The sequence below is a fragment of the Diprion similis genome, chromosome 2 (assembly GCF_021155765.1).
Source record: "Diprion similis isolate iyDipSimi1 chromosome 2, iyDipSimi1.1, whole genome shotgun sequence".
NCBI lineage: Eukaryota > Metazoa > Arthropoda > Insecta > Hymenoptera > Diprionidae > Diprion > Diprion similis.
Genome location: NC_060106.1, coordinates 10,537,935 through 10,559,790, shown reverse-complemented (window position 1 = coordinate 10,559,790; position 21,856 = coordinate 10,537,935). Strand labels below are relative to the sequence as shown.

At 41.8% G+C, this 21,856-nt stretch overlaps 3 protein-coding genes and 1 long non-coding RNA gene across 4 annotated transcripts; 2 read left to right on the top strand and 2 right to left on the bottom strand.

The window, feature by feature from the left end:
- The first annotated feature begins 2,705 nt into the window (after positions 1–2,705).
- Positions 2,706–3,944, top strand: LOC124416465. The gene is made up of 3 exons (XR_006930768.1): positions 2,706–2,763; positions 2,850–3,072; positions 3,139–3,944. It is a non-coding gene; the product is annotated as an uncharacterized LOC124416465 (long non-coding RNA).
- Positions 3,945–9,121: 5,177 nt separating this feature from the next.
- On the bottom strand, positions 9,122–9,748 carry LOC124416252. Its single transcript, XM_046897179.1, has 3 exons — positions 9,603–9,748; positions 9,306–9,534; positions 9,122–9,208 (listed from the first exon to the last, which is right to left on the bottom strand). Exons 1-3 carry the CDS (start codon positions 9,746–9,748, stop codon positions 9,122–9,124), a joined length of 462 nt encoding a protein of 153 aa, XP_046753135.1.
- A 2,490-nt stretch (positions 9,749–12,238) lies between these two features.
- Positions 12,239–13,658, top strand: LOC124416457 (gamma-interferon-inducible lysosomal thiol reductase-like). Its single transcript, XM_046897566.1, has 4 exons — positions 12,239–12,359; positions 12,595–12,810; positions 12,893–13,213; positions 13,362–13,658. The coding sequence occupies exons 1-4, from the start codon at positions 12,246–12,248 to the stop codon at positions 13,446–13,448; spliced, it is 738 nt and encodes a 245-aa protein (XP_046753522.1). The 5' UTR covers positions 12,239–12,245; the 3' UTR covers positions 13,449–13,658.
- A 415-nt stretch (positions 13,659–14,073) lies between these two features.
- On the bottom strand, positions 14,074–16,074 carry LOC124416444 (splicing factor 45). The gene is made up of 4 exons (XM_046897540.1): positions 15,887–16,074; positions 15,366–15,677; positions 14,661–15,110; positions 14,074–14,428 (listed from the first exon to the last, which is right to left on the bottom strand). Exons 1-4 carry the CDS (start codon positions 16,001–16,003, stop codon positions 14,141–14,143), a joined length of 1,167 nt encoding a protein of 388 aa, XP_046753496.1. The 5' UTR covers positions 16,004–16,074; the 3' UTR covers positions 14,074–14,140.
- Between the last annotated feature and the right edge of the window lie 5,782 nt (positions 16,075–21,856).

Genomic DNA, 21,856 nt, shown 5'->3' with positions numbered 1-21,856 from the left:
CGGAGGACACGCTGGAGGACACGGCGGGGGACAGTAAGGAACGCATTTCGGAGGACAGGGTCCGCACGGCACCGGCGGTGTACAAATCGTGATTCGGCAAGGCGGGGGACACGGCATGCACGGCGGGGGACAAGGACAACATGGTACGCACGGCGGGCAAGGTGGACAAGGTGGAGGGCAGCAGGGGTAAACAGGACTATTCTGCTTGCAGCTTGGAGAGGAAGGAGCTTGAGCCGGAGACGAGCCTCCACAGCACGACATTTTCTTTCAATTTTTCTATCCCCTGGTATTTAACAATTTTTTTTTTTTGTAACGTAGTTTTCGTATTTAATTTCCGTTTTTATTTACTACCATCGCATGGATGTTTTATTTCACGTATTAATGTCACGGAGGACCGTAAATTTCGGCGAGAACTGTTGAAATATCTCGTTACAAAAACCAAAATTTAAAGATATGCTGTTGCTCGGAATAACGGCAGGGATTAATCTGGACTTCTCATGATTTTTCATTTCTTTGTTTTTGTGTCCGATGAATAAATAATCGAATTCTTAACAACGACTGTTAATCCAATTGAAAGCTTAATTCGATCTACTCGTGGAATTTGAGAAGTTATTTAGAGCCGTTGCAGAATGAATTCAATTTAAGAACAAAATAGTCGTTAGAGTTTTCGTGCTTGTATGAAATAAAGTATAATTTGTTTATTTTGTATTCGTTTCAGTACCTTTGATTACTTCGATATAAGAACTGAATCACTTTGTAACAATTTCACACGTGGATTACCTGAAAAAAAAACATATGCCATATCCCCGGTGAAGCGATACTGATAAGTTTTGCATGCATGGCTACGTTATTAAGTAGCTTCTTTTTTCCTTCCATTCCTTTTTCTCGACCTCTCAAACCTGAGACTAATCGCATTACTGATTTTTTACAGAACAATGTGGTCATTTTACAAAATTGACACACGGAACTGCTTGAGATTTATCACGGTTATAACGATGGCTCTTAGTGGACGAAAGTTTAGAGAAGCACACTCTGACACTCGATAGACAACAGACTGGTTGTGAAAAAACCATCAAAGGCGATGGACAGTAAGTCATTTGCGGAGGACAACATGGCATATTCCTAGGAGGTCCTTCATCGACGAGTGAGAAACAGCACGGTGGAACAGGACATGGAGTTGGAGATGGTGAGCCGGCACATGTGTCCTAGCAGGTGAGTCTACAGCACGCGGCAAGAGCATTTTCTCGGGCCTGATCTGCGCAGTAGAACTTCTTGAGAGCGGCTTCCGCATCGCCGAGGTCCGTAAGCTTGAGAAGAGCGGCTCGTCCAGATCCGCAAACCGAGTGGAGCTTTTTCATGTTCTCCGGTCGACAAATGTCGAAAAAGGATGGTTGAGTTTAATCCACTAAATAAATGTTATTTCTTATCAAGATTATTCAAGTACCCGATAAGGAGTTGTTGAGTGTACTTACAAGCCGCTGTAAGTTTAGGCGCGATCGCGGGGGTACGCGATTGGGTGGTTCGTCGTTAACCGCAAAGATGGCGCTGACCGTTGGAAAAATAAATAACTGACCGGGAATCGACGCTCGGTTAGTCAGTCTGATTCGAGTCGCCGGGCAATCCGGTCGCGCTCGGAACTTCCTTGTTCTCGCCAGCCGATCGAACCTCCGTAGATTCATGCCTTCGGCCTTTGAATCTCATGGCAGCTCTCCACTTGCGAGACATAACCATTGATGGCCAATACCTAATGGTTTAAAAGAAAAAAAAAACAACCATTGATCATACACTCTTGACACAATTTTACTACTGTAATAATAAGGGTTTTTTTTTATGCCTCAGCGGTTTTTCCCCTGTGAGCCAATAAATTGCAACAATTTCTCTTGGCTCAATTGAGTATTTAGACAAATTTATTTCGTTCCATATTTCAGCCTCAAATCCTTATTTCTTTTCATGTAGAATCACGGAAGCGGTAATCCACGTTGGAAAGTTTATCGACGCTACAGGAATCGATCAAGAAACTGTAATATTTGCCTCTACGAAGATGATAGTAAAATGGAAACGTAGGTAGTACCGGAAAAAAAGTAAAGAAAACGTTGGTATAAATAATAAAAAAATTATTGTCGGTGTCGATTCGCACTTTTTGAATCTGCTATCAGCATATAACACTAAATCTCGCTTATCAAATCTTCTTTACCACTTTTATTACTATGAATATCGATCACACTTCGAAAGATCATATATGCATAGGCTCTTTTACAGATAAATGGTATCATTTTACGTGATTACAGAATTCTAAATTGATACGGAATTGGGCTTGCAGCTACATTACACAGTACACTAAATAAAGTGATCCCAGACACCGGATAACGGCAATGAATGAATAATCTAACAACTCGTTGACCTTGGACGATGTAACATTAGCATCGAGGTGGTGGGCAACAGGGCATGCACGGTAAACACGGTGGTGGGCATGGTGGAGGACAAGGCGGCGGACACGGCATGCAGGGCATGCACGGCGAGCAGGGACCACATGGAGGGCAAGGCATACAACAAGGCGGCGGTGGACAGCAACTGATGCATGGTGGGCAAGGTGGAGGACTGCAGGGCGGTGGACAAGGTGGCGGACAACACGGTGGTGGAGGGCATCGAGGTGGTGGGCATGGTGGTGGAGGGCAGCGAGGTGGTGGACAGCATGGTGGTGGACAACATGGTGGAGCAGGGCATGGAGGTGGGCATGGTGGACCGGCACATGTATTTCCACATGTGAGTCGACAGTAGGCTGCAAGAGCGTTTTCCCGAGCCTGATCGGCGCAGTAGAATTTCTTTAATGCGACTTCAGCATCCCCGAGGTCCGTTAGTTTGAGGAGAGCTGCCCGACCAGGACCACAAACTGGATAAAGCTTGGTCATGCACTCCGGTCGACCCATGCAATCGTACATCATGCACCGATCCTGCAGTCCGTTTCGCAGGATGCACTCACATCTGTACATTATTCCACCGCGAAGTTCGAAGCTCTTGCATGCCTTGACTGGGCTCTATGGACGAAATGTTTATGGTTTAAAAAATGCTCGTGTTTCGTACAAAAAATTGTTCTTCTTTTTTTTTTTTACACGTCATTTTTTTTGTACACCTAGAAAGTCGAAATCAACTCACACAGCATGGTGGATCATCAGAGACCGGACAAACTGGACAACAAGTTGGTGGCGGACAGGGAGGCTCGTCCCACTCGCAAGGCTTTCTGTAAGATAAAGCGATGGTTGGTTGAATTAGATGCATTTACACGAGTATGGGAGTATAATTAGATATTCTACTACCGATGACTTACTTCTGATCCATAGAACTGACGAGACATTTCAGCTGGGCCAGAAGCTCTCGCCGTCGATCACAATTTGGGTTTTTCCCGTCACACGGCATCTTGGCAGGGTTTTTTTTCAGTTCGGAATTTTACACTTTTTTTCGACTGGTTTGGAAATAGTTATTATCTATTTCATTCAGTTATCCAATATTTCAGTTTTTTTTTTTTTCTTTATGTATTTATTAAATTTTTTTTTTCGTATGACGCATTACTTCTTTTGTAATTTCATACTCTTACGAAGGACACCTGGTCTACCGAGAATTTAAACAGTGCAAAGAAACATATTGAAATAAAACTCGGGTGCAGCCGAAATTTACTGAGAATTTAACGTTGCTATTATCATAGACGTGAATAAACTAATATGTATTCATATTTTCACCTCATGCGTCAATTGAGAAACAATTCGTACCCCCGGCAACGCATATTTCCATTGTTATGGAACCCAACAGAAGAGCCAATCACACGAAGCTTCTTCCCAAGTAACACCTATCGCTGACCATTCTCTGTCTACGTATAAAATTGAATAGGATTGACGTATTACAAATCCTTGGTTATTTTTAAAACATACGGTACATCCACTGCACAGAATTAGATCGTGATCCTTGAAAGTGGAAATAATTCACAGCAAGTCACGGTCACGTAATTGTCTTGATTTATTACTGTACATATTCGTGCTTAATGATTCATGTAATTGCATAATAGTAGCGGCTTTGGGTGAGATTGAAGCAGCCATCTAGAGGGTTATACTTTTAGGAGTGTAAAAACGTAGTTTCACGAACGAGAAATATCTAGAGTAGCAGAACAGCCGATCGAATTTTAGTGGAGTTATTAAGACAAGGAGACACAAACAGCCAACCAGCTTGTAGATCGACAGAACTAGAAGGTCCTAGCGTTCGGATTTGGTGGTGCACCATAAGATTCAGGATGCCTTGCACGACCTCTGATGCCGGGTGGACAGACAGGCCACGGTTTGACCAAACATTCTGGCTGTCCTTGGCACTCGGATCTTGGACAATCGTCTTGGAGTCCGTCGCGGTGGAGGCATCCGCATCCGGTGTACAGAATACCAGCACGAAGTTCCCGACTCTTAGATCCTTTGAGTTCCTAAAAATGAGGGTTACAGAAGCTCTTAGTCAAGGGGGAGTTGCTCTTTTAATTAAGCGACAACTGCTATTTGAATTGAAAGACTTTTGATAAGACGATTTTATGATTTTTTTTTACCAGAGCCGAGTCACCTCCGTGGTTCTTCTTTTCGTGGCCCTTGCGCGTATTTCTGTTATGACCATGTGTGCTTCCTTTGCTGGAACAATTGTGATGGTCATGGCTGGAACGGGACAGTTTATCACTTTCGTGCTTTTGCGTATCCTCAATTGGTACCATTAAGAACATGGGCGGTTGAGCAGGGGCCTTGTTGCTCCGTTCCTGCTGCTGCAGCTGACGTTTTTGTATTTGCTGTTCCTGTGCCAGTTGCTGTTGCAACTGTTTCAGTATCTGTTGTTTCTGCTGACTGTTAAATTGGGCAGAAAAGGGATTTTTTGCTAATTGTGTAGATTTTCTCCAATCAATCAACCTAACACGAATGTTGGAACAAACATTTTTTTATACTGCAATAGGTGAAAAACTAACCATTCTAAATCCGCCACAACAGCTTTTAGGTTGCAAACTATGTCAGATGCAGATATCGTGGTAGTTTGTGACATGATGAATGATTTTATTACTTGTTTTTGGTTATAAGTGCTTCCTGAGTAACAGGGTGATTAGTAGTACTGTAAATTTAGGTGGTTGCCGGAATTGAAAATTTAATACCGGAATGCAAAATGCATTCGGCTTTATTTGTGGTCGAAAGTGAACTGATTGATTTCTTTGATAACCCCGAAAGCAATTGTTATTATTTTGTGTCCGGTTGCCATGGCTAGAATAAAGCCTTTCAAGCTCAACGCGCACTATACAGAGCAAAATTGTGTGAATCTCAATTTTTGATTCCCATCACTATTACCTAATAATAAAAAATAAGTCTAGTACGCATTGACCATCAGTCGAGGTGTTCGATAATAGAAAGTCTACGTTAATTTGCATAAAAAATCATCGTTGAATTTCGCGATCGCGCAAAAATTCATCATATAATTACTTCAGCTTACAAGTAAAACGGTCAGTTTACAGGCCAGACGCAACGATTAGGAGCACGTGTCGCTGCTGGAAATTGTTCGAAACAGTCAGCGGGGCATGGCTTCGGCCATATGCAAGTGTGTTCACTGGTAGTATGATGTTTGCAGCCTGGTCGAGTGCAGTTTCGAATTGAAATCTCTACTGCGTGTAGATGGGGGTCCAGATCGGGTTCTTGATTTTCTACGGGATCGCGCTTACATGGTTTTCCCTGAACGTTAACGCAATTCCCTTTAGAGTCTCCAACAACTGGTTTCGCATTTGATGCCTTTTCGTGATACGGTTCGTTCGGTGCAATCATTGGAAAAAATATTGTATCAGGATTGGTTGGTAGCATACAATAACGATTCGTCATTGGTACGTATAATGAATATATGTAATCTAAAGGATCCAAGGAAAGTTGATGAAGCATGTATAATATAATGAGGTTAAAAGTTCGTACTAATATAATTAGGAATGAATTTTATAACTTACCATTATCCACGCTGTGTAACAAATCAAGAACTCAAATTTAAATACGTTGACAAAACCTGTTCAATTTATACGTGAAAATTTGTAAAATAATTTAGAATTCGAGTTTTCGAAATATTTAACCGAAAGACATGATGTTTGGAGTGAAATTCGTCTCGACGCGAACAGCAGAACGAGATTAGTCAGATCATTCTCGTACGCAGCTGTCGTTGACTACACTCAACATCTCGGAACGAGGTCTCACGTGTAGACTGTATTATATGCATTACCTATAACATTCGACTTTGTATGGTTCTTTAGAGTACACAAGAAACCTTCTGCTTGGGAATTAAAACGACTGGAGCTTGAAATCGCTTAAAGGAATTAAGTCTGCGAAGTTAAAGCACAAGTAATTTTGTTCAAATCGTTAATCGTGACTTCACGTGGGCACGAATAGAGACAGTATCCAAAGTTTATCGCCAATTCATTAAATTATGTTAAGAAACAGTCATGTCTACTTTATTATATCTTTATTATAATTGATTAATCATCGTGGAGGTAGATAGCATAACATCGCAGGGTGTCGACAGCATGGTGAAGGTGGACATGCTTGAGGTGGATATTGCGAAAAGTTTGAGCAACCGTTGGCAATGTGCGAACAGCGAAATCGCGTGCAGCTTGGTGAAGTTTGGCAATAGTGTGATCGGCACTTTGATCTGAAATCAAATCACATGTGCAATGTCTATGCAAGGTAATTGATAATAATTTCGACCGCGATTTAATTAGAAAACCCCTTCTGGTGCTGTATTTTTAAACCTTACTGTAATTGTAATAAATACCTTGGGCACTTTTTTACTCTGGTAAAGAAAGCTCGGATGATGAAAAAAATACCGCGGCGCTGGTGACATTGATTTTTCACTTTTCTACAACACCTGCTTCTTCCCATTTTTCTTCTCTCTTGTCAAATATTTTTATATCACATGGTATCCATCAGCTCTTACGTAGTTAGCCGCAGCGAAAATATGTTTGAAATAATTAAAATTTTATTGTCCATTTTTTTGGTTGAAATTTTGGCGTGACATTCTGAGAGTCACGTGGTGATTGATCAATTTTTCCTATTAGTTATTGAAACAAATCGAAGCCTAGTTGATCAGCTAAATTGAATGACTCGCGGCGAGTATGACGTAAACATACATACATTATACCTATAACATGGAAATAAGAAATTTTTGTAATAGAACACGTCAAACTCTGGTGCATTTTTCAGTTTATTTATATGAAATTCAATATCCGGAAAATCAAGATAGCTCTGGTCAAATGTTCTATTTAACAACATCTTCGTCTTGGCTGCCTCGGGCAACTCGGTGGTGGGTAATTGCTTGGAGGGCAGATGATGACTGGAACAGTTCCAGCAGGAGGACCCGATGGTCGACAATGCTGGGATTGGCCCGGGGTTCCGTCGCGCGATACAACCACGTTACTGTAATACCGAAAACAGGATTGAAGCATTATTATGTATTACGCATTGCCAGAGTAATGCTAATCGTAGCTACTGGGATGTATGCTGGGTGGTTAGGTGCCTTTAAGTTGTTGAAAGTTATACGAAGGAATATTGTGATCCTCAATCAATGATCAACGAATCGTGGGATGATTTATACTTACTATAAATGGTTTCTGTCTGGCTTGGGCGTTATTCCTACAGTGCCACCCATAAATACGCCACCCTTACTGCACGGGTTCTGAACGCGGCCTTTGCCACCCTTGTCGGCTTTTTTCCCCCCTTTCTCGTTTTTCTTGTCATCCTTCACCATCTTGTCAAGTTACAAATTTTTTTTATCTTCCTGAGGGGTCGTGCCAAAAATATTGATTAAAATTTCCTAATGTTTGGCCGAAATTGAAATTTTGATGGTTTCGTCTAAACAGAGTGTTTTGTTAACCGTTTAACCTAATTTTCGGTCGTGGAAACAATTGACTGTACCGCTCTGACTATCGTTTCACTTCAATCAGGGTATTCCTTATTAATGAGCAAATATTTTCTGGTCGAGGACACTCCGGACTGGATATACTCAAGAATGATGTAAAAATTTAGGATATCAGCAACACTAGACTCACTGATAAAAAAATCCAGGATTATGTATGAATCATGTTTTTATTGGTAGATTATTATAAATTATAATGTCAGAGATGAAGGATGCTTATGTAAAAATTAGCAAGGTGGGCATCCTGGCGGTGGGTAGCAGGTATTTTGAGGGCAACACTGAGGAGGCGGGCACGGGGGTTCACACTTGTTCACGTTTGTGCTGAAATCATAAAAAATACAGACAGATGTGATTGTACAGACTGTACAAGGAAAAGAAAAATACTGCAGTGTTCGCAGAAGATAACCTTCGCGTCAAAATAATTTCATTGACAATATTTACGGGCAAATTTTGATCGGTTTTTCCTGGAGCCCAACAGTGCCTCCCATTCCTGCGCCCTTTGGAAGTCCCTTGGGCTTTTTCTTTTCCCCGCCCTTATCGTTTTTCTTACTATCTTTCCCTTTGTCATCTTTATCCTTGTTTGCCTTTTTCGGTGGCATTATTCAATCTTATATTTTCTCTAGTTTTAAAGTTTATGTGACAATTAACTAAGTGCCAAAATGATAATTTCTAACTTCTAATTTGGAAATCGAATTTTGAGGGAGGATTTTAAATCACGATCTGGAGGTTGACGTAAATTTTTTGCATATTACATAGCAACCATATTGTTATTAGGGTTACCAAACCTGAATTGTTTTTTGAACAATTGATTAAAATTCTGCGGTACCGATACAGTGAGGCTCAATTCAGTTGCCATTTTTCTGCTCACTATTATTCAGCGAGAACCACGAATGAATAAGTAACGGAAATCACTTTAGCACGTCAATGTATTTTGTAGTTTCAACGTTGCAGTTCAAACGGTGTACATTCGGATTATACAGATACTACAGTATATAATGTACATTTTACTGACAAGGATTATAATCTTCGTTTACTATTGTTTAAGCAGAAATTGATAGTTGATGGAAGATGTTGAATCATCGATTATAGACCAACACGTTCTGTAGACCATCTTTGCACAAATTTGAGACCAAAGTAGGGGAAAATGAATCAATATCCGAAATCCAATGAGTCATCAGTTGCAACAGGGCCTCGGACACTGCGGGGCGAGGCAACTCGGCTGCGGACAACAGTCCGGACCTCTCTTGTACCATTTGTTGGACTGTGGAATTAAAAGTTGAAGTACAAACGGTTAATTGGAATCAGTTGGACCATCGAATGGAAGAGCAGAACATCGGCAAAACTCATAAAATGCTTACTCCTTGTGCCATGTAGCTGCGGCCGGGTATCGGATAGCTCAGATCACTCCCAACGTCAACAAGATTTGATACGACAATGATATCAGCACATGAGTTGTAAACGATGAGGGGTCGTTTTTCAGGAAAAGTCCAAGCAGGCTTACACTCGTGAGGACTAGGTTTTACTTCCCAAGCTTCCGGGTCGTTTCTGCAGTCGTAACGTACGCACATTGGCTTCTTTGTGGAACGACTGTAATAAAAACGATTATAGACGAAACAAGTTTTTGGACTTTTAAAGGTAATTTTGCGAAATCTCACAGGCTGTCCATTTTCGCGAACAGACATTGCAAGCGACGAAGCTCTTGACCGGGGCTAGAGATACTGTTGGAAAACCCCCAGTTGCCGATAGCTTCAGCAACGCCCGTTCCACGTCCTCTCGAAAATTCGTACGTGCAAGGCCGCATTTTCTTTACTTTTATACTGTTTTTTCTTATTAATTTTTATGATTTTGTGTATAAAATACTGGAATTTTGATTCAATTGTGCATGCCGAAATTATTTGATCGGTGGTGAAATGACGTATTCGTATGGGTGAATGATTTTTATTTGAAAACAAGAGAAAACGTTTGCAATGCAACGTTGAGCACGTGAGAACATTTCTTTGTTTTTGAGATACAGCTATTGATTTCGCTTTCAAAATCAGATTTAAATTATACGCGTTAATAAAAATTCTGAAAATTTTCTGTCAACATGCCATACCGATGCCTGGGTAACGACAAGTGGTAATATGTGAACGAGTTTACTTCGCCATTCTTAGTTTCACTCTTGCACTACATTGCCAAGTAAATAAATTCAACTGCAGTTCTCGAAGTAACGTAATATCATGACGCAATTCGACCGACAGCTCAACATGCATGCCGTGCACCCCATACTCGCCGTGCTCCCCCTGTACCGTATGGCGGCAGTATTCCCCCTGGATTCAATGCCCTCCGAAGTTTGGAACCCCACGCAAACTTATACCGAAAATTACAACTAACGTCAACTTTGGTGGGCTTAGATACGAGGCAAGGACCGTTTTGCCAACCCCTCCGGTTCTCTGCAGTCCCCCACCGTTTTACCCTATTCTCGTAGGTCAGTATGACAGTACAGTTGGTAGATAATATAATATGCAACTACCAAAATATAGTCCACTTCGAGGGGATATTCTCAGTTCGTATTTTTTGAACCGAAGCACGAACGATGCGTTATCAGTTGTGACTTGCTCAGACTGACAAGTAATGCTGTTGCACTGGTTATTCGGTGCATTTGAAATATGTATAACGAGTTATCTTGAGAAATTATTACATTCTTCGCTTTAAGTTGTCTCCAAGGTTTGGTATAGAATCATGTAAGAGTTTTGAAGGTTGAAAATGCGACCTGTAATACAATGGCATTGTCTTACTCACATTCTGATTATTCTCTGTTTTACTTTTACAGGAACCTACCCCTTCTGTGAGTAACAGAGCCGTTGCAATCCGTCGCAGTTTCTTCGTTATCAAACCAAGTTTACACATCAACATGATTCTACGGAGATACTATTGTCTATGTCATATTTTGTGTCTGCTTGTCGGGACTGAGTACCTTACATATTCGAGAAATAAAAATGCAGGCGGTGTAATATTACAATATCTATGTAATTATTATGGAAGCATGAATATTTAAATGAGAAACCGCGAACTAGCAATTATGACACGAATGATTTTCTGAGCAAAAACGCATGATTGAATTGTGGTTGCAAGTTTTATTAAGTTTTACAATAGTCAAGTTTTCATATTTGAAACAGATTTTTTCATCCAGCTTGGGTGCAGAATTGACATGAAGCCGAATCGAGCCATGAACTATTCTTGTTAAATAAATTTATCATCTTCCGCAACCTGGACCTGAAAGACATCCTCTGGGTGCGCATCCAGCGGGTGGACAACAAACCATCGGTGGTAAGACTCTTTGTGCCATAACCGTACCGGTAGCCATTGGTCTAAGAATGAGCAAAAATGAAATCGATAAGGTTGGAGTCATGGAAAATTTAGTTTGAAAATTTTTTCACTAGACAGGGCCTTCCATCGCCTTAATTCATTGATAAAAGTAAGATAGCCCCACACTTACGGCCCACATCTTTTTCTTGTAACATTTTTGTCCTTTCCTTTCGCCGTTTTCTTTTTGCCTTTATCTGCGTCTTTTTTATTTTTATCCTGATTTTTATCTTCCTTAGGTGCCATTATCTTATTATAATTATGCGAGAAGAACAGAACCGAAGAGAATATTTAAAATTACAGAAGAATTTAGCAATTAAATTTATAATTAGTTATATTTTTGACACTTTCTAATTTCGTTACATGTTTGGTCGTGAATTTCGGAGGAAAACAATATCCAATGATCTAATAGAAACAAATGATTAGTATCTAATTACGTGGTAACGAGGAGTTTTTAGGGTGCAAATAGATAATTTTCATTTCATTTGAATAGGCATTTAAACCAGACTCGGACTTGACACAAAATTGTGTTAATCAAAGTGTGGAGCGAGTATTTGGATTTGTGGATTTTTGTGAATTAAGATATGATATGTTATCGCGCCAATCGTACTATGTAGTTGATTGCATCAACAATGGTGATATCGATTATTCGGTAGATATCGAATTAATCATGTTAACAATCGACGCCGCCATGTTGGTTTTGAAATAATCCTTGCGTACGCATTTACGCAATGAGGCTACGAAACCATAAGGTTTCGATTAATCATGCCACGCAAGATTAATTGATAGAAGCACAGTCGTCTTAAATATGACAAGCTAACCCGGTGAAAAATAAATCAAATAAACAATAATCGAGTCATTCCAAGTTTACGTATCTGCCACTTGGTCTACCGCAGTGAAAAGTGATTTTTTTATTATTGTTTTCTTACGTGCCGTTAAAATTTCCATTCAAAATGGGACTCGGAAGCTTTCGATACCGTCTAATAATATTACTCTGCACTGCTCTCGTTTTGTACCAGTCAGCTAAGTATTGGCCTTCTCTCCAATTCAGCGATGATCCTCTCCAGGTAAGCACTACTGAACATAACCTCACCTATCCGAACTGAGCACCAACTAGGGTTGATGCAAAGCATCAACTTGGCAATTCGAGCCCCAATTTCAGTATAGAAAATAGTTAAATGGTTACAACACCACAACAACACTCGCAGATGAGGTTTTCTGCCTCTCATTGATTTTAATGTATCTTGAAAGCATATTTTTAAAGATTTTGTTTTGCTTAAACCTGCTTGAACACGCATTAAGTCTTCTGCAGCAAAATCACTGGTGGCCCAAGAGCTAGTCGAAGGAATAGAGATAGTCGAACCGCCAAAGACCGATGTTCAAAAGGTGCTGGTCTCCGTGTATTACGAAGCCCTTTGTCCAGATTCCCGATTTTTCGTAATCAAACAGCTATCGCCAACGTTTCAAAAGATACAAGAGAACATGCAGATAGAACTCATACCATATGGCAAAGCCAAGGTAAGTCTGTCTATTCTGCTAATCCCCATGTATTAGAATTCAATCTTGTGCTTATTCAATTTGTAATTCTTTTCCGATTCAGACGATGGAAACTCCCACTGGGTACGAATTTACGTGCCAACACGGGCCACTTGAGTGTCAGGCAAATATTATACATGCCTGTGTTATTGATCTAGTCAATGATCAGTCAATACAACTCGATTATATTTCTTGCATGATCCAAGACAATATGGAGCCTGAGCGAGTTATGCATCAATGTGCTGCCAAGGTTAATCTAGATGTCACACCGATAGAGAAATGTTATAAGGGGACAAAAGGAAAAGAGCTATTGGCCAAGTTTGGAGAAATGACAGATGACTTGTCTCCCAAAGTTACGTTCATACCTACCATTACCCTCGACAAGGTAAGATAAGTATCATAGTAATGGTTTTTATCTAAGATTATGCAATCTAAGAGTTATTGAAGCACACGCATAATCCTTGTTGATATCGGTATCAGAATAATTTCCTGTTCATCTTTTGTTTATCATACGTTTTGTATGTTTTTTTAAGGACCCAAGTCATCAGCCAGACATTCTAAAAAATCTGCTTAAAGCAGTATGTTCGCGATTGAACAGTCCACCTGCAGGGTGTGCATAGCATCACGTTGATGTTATTGAAGCTGTAGGTACAACAGCATAATACTATTTTTCAAAAGGACTGTTCCTACATATCACAACGCTACCAACGAAAACTGTGCTTGAATTACTCCAGTTAGCGGGGTGTATATCAGATACATTATTTTACAAAAAATTATTGACTCCGATTATGTACGAGGAATAAACGCGTTACAATATGTTTGAACTAACTTTTGATCAACTTGATATAAACTTGATTTGCATCCCAAAACTATATTACCAGATCAGGAAGTAAATCTGTAATAATGAAAATGCCTATATACCCATCATATTTAGGGTGTTTTCACTCACAAATCAATTTCATGACCTTGGAATGTGAAGAAAATCATTAATATCTGTATATTCTGCGATGAAATTACCTTGTATGAATGCCACGTAATAAGTAAGTACAAACTCAAAATTCTAGAAATAAATTAAAGTTTCATGTATTTTGTGTGATTCAAAATTACAAATTTACAATTGCCTACCTATGCAAACAGTCAAATTGAAAGTCTACGATAAAAAACCGCGATTGCTAAACCCTGCTATTAAGCGAAGTACAATAATCAGTTGTAGGTAGCAATTATAATGAAAATCATTCGATCCAATTTTAATTGACAGTATTTTATTGTTCACAGACGGTGCACGTTTAAAAAAAATTCATGTACTTAAAGGTTAATCCATCAGTTGCAAGGTGTCCAATTTTTCACAGGAATAAAACCCAGCTCTGACTTGTCTTCCACCAAAGAAGCGACCGTTCAAGTCTACCACAGCTTTAATCGCACTTTCTATTCTCTTAAATTCTACAAATATACGCACTGCCTCTTCAGCCGGAACATCCATCACCTCGTGTATCATAACACGCGATACATCCCCATACTTTGTATTACACTCGTCCTTGACCTCTGGCTCAAGATCTTCATCCACCTCACCTGGTCCAACCATATTTCGTAACAGCACCACCTTTTAAAAAAAAAATTCACATGACTGATAATTCATATACCCAGCCTTAGTGGACGACGTAAAAAGCAAAATAGGCACAGTAAAATTCAAGTTTCACAGCCAATTGAACAAGGTTTGAGATTCTTATGCCTGTCTCAAGATTATTTCATTTAACTGAAGAAAAACGAAGTAAAACTGTACCAAAGGCAACTAATTATGCGCAGACTTCTACGCGTGGCACTACTATAATAACCTTGCTGGGTGATTTCATAATCTCCGTAATGCTTGGCTCCTCTTGAGGAACCACAGGTTGTGGAACAGGAGCTACAGCTACAGGCAGTGGTGGCGAAGGGACCATGGGTGGTGGAGGAGGCATCAATTGTTCTCTTTCACCAACTATCCTACCACCACGTTTGCTGGTTTTTTCTACTTGTAAAGCAACAGACATTCCCTGTTCCTTTTTACCAAGACCCTGGCCTTCTTTGAAGCCATATTTTGCCATGATCTTGGCAGCTACGGAGGAAGCACCATAGCCAAGATTCGATGCCTGCGGTCGGGGTGGAGGTGGAGGAGGTGCTAGATCTGGTGCCTCTTGAAGGGATGGGGGGGGTGCTATGGCTGCGCCGCCGCCCACTCCTCTCGAAGTTGGTGTTCTCTCCTCGTCCCTTTCCGGTGCGACCATTGTGTTGCTACCAGGGGAAGTCTAAATTTGGGTCATTTAATTATATATATTAAAGAAAGCATGATTGTCATTATATACATAAACCACCTAAATATGTTGGAATTTCTTCACAACCGACAATTGTATTTCATGTTGAAACGACAACAGAAAAAAAAGAAATTCCTAACTTTGTCATACGGAATTACCAGTAGCCAGCCATAATATTGCTTATTTGAAACGAAAATTCAATGACTTAAGAATACCAGTAATACGAAGAAAATAGAAAAATTCACATACCTGTGGATCTTCAAATTTGGTAGTGTCACGTCGGCGTTTACGTAATTCATTTTCTTGGTCGTGTTCTCTGTCCCGAATATCACGTAATTCCTTAACAACTTTTTCATACTCATTTGGCCACATTGGGTCATATTCATTTATTACGTTCCAATCAAACTCGCCTCCGACTCCGACATTATTTGTACCACTAAGGGTAAGAGAATTGCCTGTTTGTGAGTCTTCATCTCTCTCACCATCACGGTTAACCTTTGACTTCAAGTCAATTACAGGTGCCAAAACTGCCGAAGCTTTTCTGAACTGTTCTCTTTTTGGCTATAAAAAATTGTTGTTGATATTAATTTTCAACGTAGAAGTGAATACAAACGTTTTATTTTTATTTTTCTGGCATGGAATAAATAAATCGTAAAACTGAGAGCCAGTCGGAAATGCTATTGGAGAATATTTTCGAACGTTCTCGCTGACGGTAAAACGTTTTGAATTATTGAATGTATTTACAAACTAATGGTTGAGTGAAATATTACCTGTGTAGTTGCCGCTTTTTTTAGTTGTAGCTGGGACTGCAATAGTTTAATACCCGATGACCACCCTGCGACTTTTTCTGTTGTTCGGTGCTTATCAAAATCATCGTACAATGACATTTTTGTATTATTTTAACGTGAGTGTGTTGACATGTCAAATCTAACCTCCAACCATTCAGTCTGCACTCTGCAGCACGGCTTGCAGGTTTGCTGCAGTATCAGTGGTTCGCAGCTACAAGATGAGCCATTGAATATAAATAAATGGACTCGTGCATATCGATGCCTCTGCCAGATAAAGTAAGTCGGTAAATAAGGGCGCCATACGCATTGATGACCGACTAATACTATGCCGTATCACGTGAGCAGTGGATAAAGCAGAGAATATTTACCCGAGCAAAGTGCCACTGTTCATCAATTGGACATCTCTGCAGCAGGAACAAATCATTTACAAATGCGTTTCGATAATATTATCTTATTAGTTTCAGTCCTAAGTTTATACATTAAGAAGAGATACTGTTTGCGATTTCTTTCTCATTTATCGTTTATTTTTAAACACCTCCTATTCTTCGCAAAGTTGTCAGAGAATTCATATTTACGCTTAACCACCATATAAATTTTGTTATGGCGTTTCCAGTCGGTTGAGACTAGCTTCCGAGGTTTCTGAGGGAAAGAGATTCTTTCATGGGCTTTACTATGCATGTTGCTGCGGGATGGTAAGTGGAATAGAGTACTACGGATCGGTAACTGATATGCGCTTCCCATGCATCTACGTCGCAATTTAGTGTCAGATGACCCTGTAAAATGGGGATCACACAAAACGCCAGAGTAGACTCTCGAACGACTCTTTGGTCTCGGGTACATTCGTGTAAATATCATCCGCCGGATGACGCTACGCTGCATTTATTTTGTACAGAATTTCAGGTAACTTGATAGTCGCAATATTGATAGTGATCCGCATAAATTTGTAATGTTCATCTTCGAAAAGTAAAACCATCGAACCATGCGATACTCCCTAAGTTTCAAATGTACGCAGTCGTATATACCTTCGAATATCGAAGTCCACCTATCTCAAACGAGAAAAAGGGCTTAACAGTATACATAATTCTGAACAAAAACATTTCAATACATTTTCATTTGAAGCAGGAATGAAGAAATGACATGAATTTTACGAATTTACTATCGGGATTTGATTTTTTGAGATACATGAACTTCGATATTCGGAGATATATACGTCAACGTCGAAATCTGTCAGGGCACCCCCTTAAAATCTGACTGAACAATTTCCTTCTTGGTAGCCCGTCTCGAATAAGAACATACAGATCTCCAGTGTTTTGATCAAACCACAGAAATCTACTCTTCTTCCTATGTTACTCTTGTTCTGTAATAACTATGTTCATACATGCATGGGAAACTACGTGGCCACCGATATAATTATATTCCAACTTTGATCTCCCCTTCTTAATGGGGGGTCGTTTTTATATGCAAGCCCTATAGCTGATTACGGTTATAAAACTGTCGTAACATATTAAAACCAATGAAAGCATTTTTAACGAGAAAAACTACGACGACTAGACGTTGGAACATGGGTCAACCATCTCGTTAACTTATCATGGAACTAAGAGCCAGCTAAAACCTGTATTTCAAATTGCCAACGGGTTGCACGCGTACGTGACTCTGAAACAGTCACCAATATGTACAGTCACTCAATAACTCAGGATCGTGCCAAGTGAAAACTAAACTTTTATTTAAATCGAACGAAATTGCGACTACTAGCTACAAATCGACGATGAGATTTTTCTAGAGATAATCTTATTCTTAAAAAGAAGAAAGAAAATATAAAATGAAGACGGACTGAATTTTTTCAAGACCATAATTTTATTATTCAATAACGTATTATACACATAATTGCAGATTATGCAGAAGATTATTCATTTTCTTTTGCCATGGTGCGTCCTACTTGCGATAGTGGAAGGAATGACTGATAGCAATCGGAAGAGAATCATGGACAATGTAGGTACTTCCACGTTCAAGGTCGAATGTTTACTCTGGTTTATCGTCGTACAAATACGTCGTAGGATTATCACTTGTCATAGCCATATTGTTGCGTTATCGAGAACTTATACCATTGTCAGAAGATATACCCATAAGATATCCCGATATAACTATATACATGTATCTATATCCAGACCATGACAACAAATGCACTTTATGATATACAATTGTAGACACAGTGTTCATTCAGTGCATAGTCCACTGACAATGAGACGTCGGAAGATTCCTCGACGAAAATAAGTGCCATCCTCGTAGTTTTTATTTGAACACAACAAGTTCCCAGCGCTGGTCCATAGTATAGCTATATACAGCTGTCTCACACACATGCAATTCGTTCAACCGTTCCAAGTTTTTGCTGTTATCGCATTATGCGATCCGTGTGTATGGATCCTGAGCTGCACACGCGCTATGGCACCGAGAAGTGTCAGTGATGCCTGTTCCCTGTGAAGTCGCGGATGGGGGAGTCTGAGAAGGGGCAAACGAATCGATGAATGAACGAGTGCGCTCGTGTCAAAGAATATAACTGCAAACAATAAACATAATGATTGAAGTATCGAGGCTCGCCGGCTGCTAACAATTCAGGTACTCAAGTTTCGCTTCTACGATTTACGTAACGAGATACCGTTCCACGAAACGAAACGTCCGCACTATGCGAAGGCCTCGTCCGTCCGTTCCAGACAAAACCAAAACCCGATGGGACCGCTGACGTAACGCGATTCAACGCCAGTGGTCCTGCACGGTCCGCATTTCTCCGAATAGTATAAAGCGAATGAATGTATCTACCGGTCGTAATATTTCTTCAAGGAAGTGTTATAAATCCTTAGATGCCCTGCAGCGCGTGTGCATATACGTAACAGGGATAACGCGCGAATAAAACTATCGCGCGACTATCCCCGAGCACGTATGTTACACATATGCGGTGTAACGGTATTCGCGCAAGTGTGCATTAGCGAGTAGTTTTCCGGCGACCAAGCGGAAGTCTCGTCTGTAAGTAAATGAGTCCCAGGGCGGGGTGAATCGGGAGCGAAAAATAAGTGGCGGCGGCAGCGTGCAGCCGAGTAAATGCAAAGTTCGAACTTTCAGCTTCTGAAAGTTGCGTGTAGTGTAGCCATGTGTGCGCGGGCCTCAAAGTTATTTATTAATAGCAAAGTTAACTCTGTGCGGTGCGCCAGGGAGTGGCAACTGGCATCGGGTGCCCGAGGAGGTCCGCGCGCTGAAGCGGGCATGACGCAGTGACGGGGGGCCACGACTGCCGGCGTCCCGCCCGAGTGCCGACGCCGACGCCGACGCCGCTGCCGCCGACTCTCTCCTGCCCACCGGGTGAGGCGCGCGGAGCCGAGCGGAGCGACGGACGGACGGACGGACGAACGGACGGACGGACGGAGCGACCGACCGACGGACGAGAGGACGGACGCTTTGTCGGCGCCCGCGGCGGAGATCAAACGCGCCGACCTTACCCGCCTCCCTCCCCCTTCCGAGCCTCTATCCCTAACCGAGGAACCCCGCGCTGCGCCGAGGCGAGCCGGGCCGCACCGAGAGTCGAGCAAAACCGAGGGCGAAGCTGTAGCTAGAGAGCAGTAAAACCGTATTGCCGGTCTACCTGCACCGATCCTCATCGAGCCCTGCGTTCCTTCCATCTGTGGCGAATCGTAACCGCGATAGATACTGCTTGTCTTTATCGATTTAATTAGTACGGTTGTACAAAAGGCACGGGTGTATGTATTATCTTGCGAGAAATAGACGCCGCCGATGATCCCGGTCATTACAAAGCGCCCGCGTCGCCCGACGCTGCAGGGCTGATCGTGATGAGGCGGAGGCTCGATCCGCTGCTCTCGGAACTCGATTCCAATCCTCCTGGCCTCTCGTAATGGGGACCCGAGTAAGCAGCAGCCAGCTGTCGTCCCATACATCCGCGTAGCCGTAGCTTATTCCTCGGCCCGTTGACGGCCCGCGCTGCGATAAAGACTCCACGTTAGCCAGCTACGGAAGTCTTCTTACACCTTCAACTTCCCCGGATACTTTCAGCTTCGCCTACCTGAACTAATGTCGCATACCGTGCGTCGACTCCCAACGGTCACGGCTAATCCGTGAGCCGGTAATATAAAGGCGAAGCGCGGTTACACGATCGTGGCTAATTGGAGGTCTCTCGTAATAAAATCAAACGCTCAGGCGAAACGCACAGCTTTCGTTTCAGTAGCTTCGGAAAGAATCTCCCAACGTTCCGCTTTATACTCTTGCATGCGATATTACTACGTGGCTCGATTTATTCCCCCTGCGAATTCACACATTGACTGTGTAGCGCCTATTTACGCGGGAATAACGCACGGTTCAACCCCGGAGCTTATTTATACGCATCTCTTCCCGCGTTTCAGGTTGGCCACAACGCCGCATTATAGTTGCACGGCTCGGGGAGAGAGACCCCCGATTTTTTGGGACCAGTGGGTTCGGTACTATTATTACCAACCGATATTCCGAGGGGAGCCTGTACCAAGTTTTTAATCCAACCGTATTATTCTCTTTTCTCCACGGTCCCTCCTGCCCTTCCCCGCGTCTTCCCGAGGCTCTCTCACTCTTCTCAGATTCTTTCTTTGTTCTTTTTGCCTCTCTCCTTCTCTCTTTCTCTCTTGCTTTTCATTCCTTCTTTCTACCTACTCTTTCCTTGTCTTCCTCCTTCCTCTTCCTCTCCCACTCTCGCTCACACTCGCTCTTTCTCTCTCCACCTCCCCCTCCCCCTCCCGCCCCCCTTCGCCGTCTCACCCTCTCTTCTTCTCTCAAAATCGAGGCTCGCCGCCGACTTTCCGACAAAGGAATAAAGAAAAGAAACGACTAGTCGAGCTACGGCTGCGGATGGCTTGGCTTGGCATGGCAAGCCGAGGCAAGGCAAGACACGGTGGGTAAAGCTGGGGGAAGCCGGGGGGCACTTACCACTGCATTGGCGTAGGAAGTCGATTGACTACTCGATAGAAAACTGTTCACAGGTACGAATGCCAAACGCTGATGAGCCGTTCAGGCTTTGCCTGTAGCCAGCACTGATGTGCTTTAAGAAAATGACATTCAATTCCCGGAAGAAAGAAAGTGCAATATTATCCACAAACCTCATCAGGTATCCTTACTTCTCGTTTGCAATGATTAGGGTCCTTCGAAATTAGCGCACACTTCGGTTTGGAGCTGTAGATGAGTCATGAGAAGTACATATAGCGGCACTTTCGGTAATCGAAAATTGACACTGAAACTCATTTTAGTATACCTACAACCTCTAATGTCGTATACTCTTGCAATTTTCACTGCACCATGCAATCACTTGAAGCACTATACGTGTCTGGAGCGTTGCGCCCGCCTTCGTTCATTTTCCAAGCATATGCTCTGGGAATACGCCTATGGATCTTCTGAAACACCGCTAGGAGATAATAGCGTGGTGGTACAGTCTCCAAAAAGAGTCCCCACACACTTGGGATACCCGCTATGCTGCGAAGTGGCCTATTTTATTGTTTCCGCACTTTGTGTACATACTACTCTATACGCTCCTCGTCTTCCGTATTATTATACCTACGAAATACAAAGCACAACCTCAACACCACTGAACTTGACAACAATTTGAAAAGAGAGCCCGGAACTTACGTTCTTTTCCTCAGATTCTTTCGTCGTATATTAACCGCGGTCTCGTCTGCTATCGGTTGCACGATCTTTCCTGGATCGTCATAGTCGATTTCAATTCTAATCTGTTCGTGTAGGAATAAGAAACTCGGAAGAAAAGAGAAAAAAAGAACGCGAATGAGACAAGATAGATGGAAAAGTAAACTACAAGCCCACGAAAGCCAAGTGAATGCCTTTTTCATTCCAGTCGGATTTCTGGACCAATATATAGTGATAATGATACCCACTCGTATATTTCGTTGGGAATCCAGCCCTTCCGAAGATTGG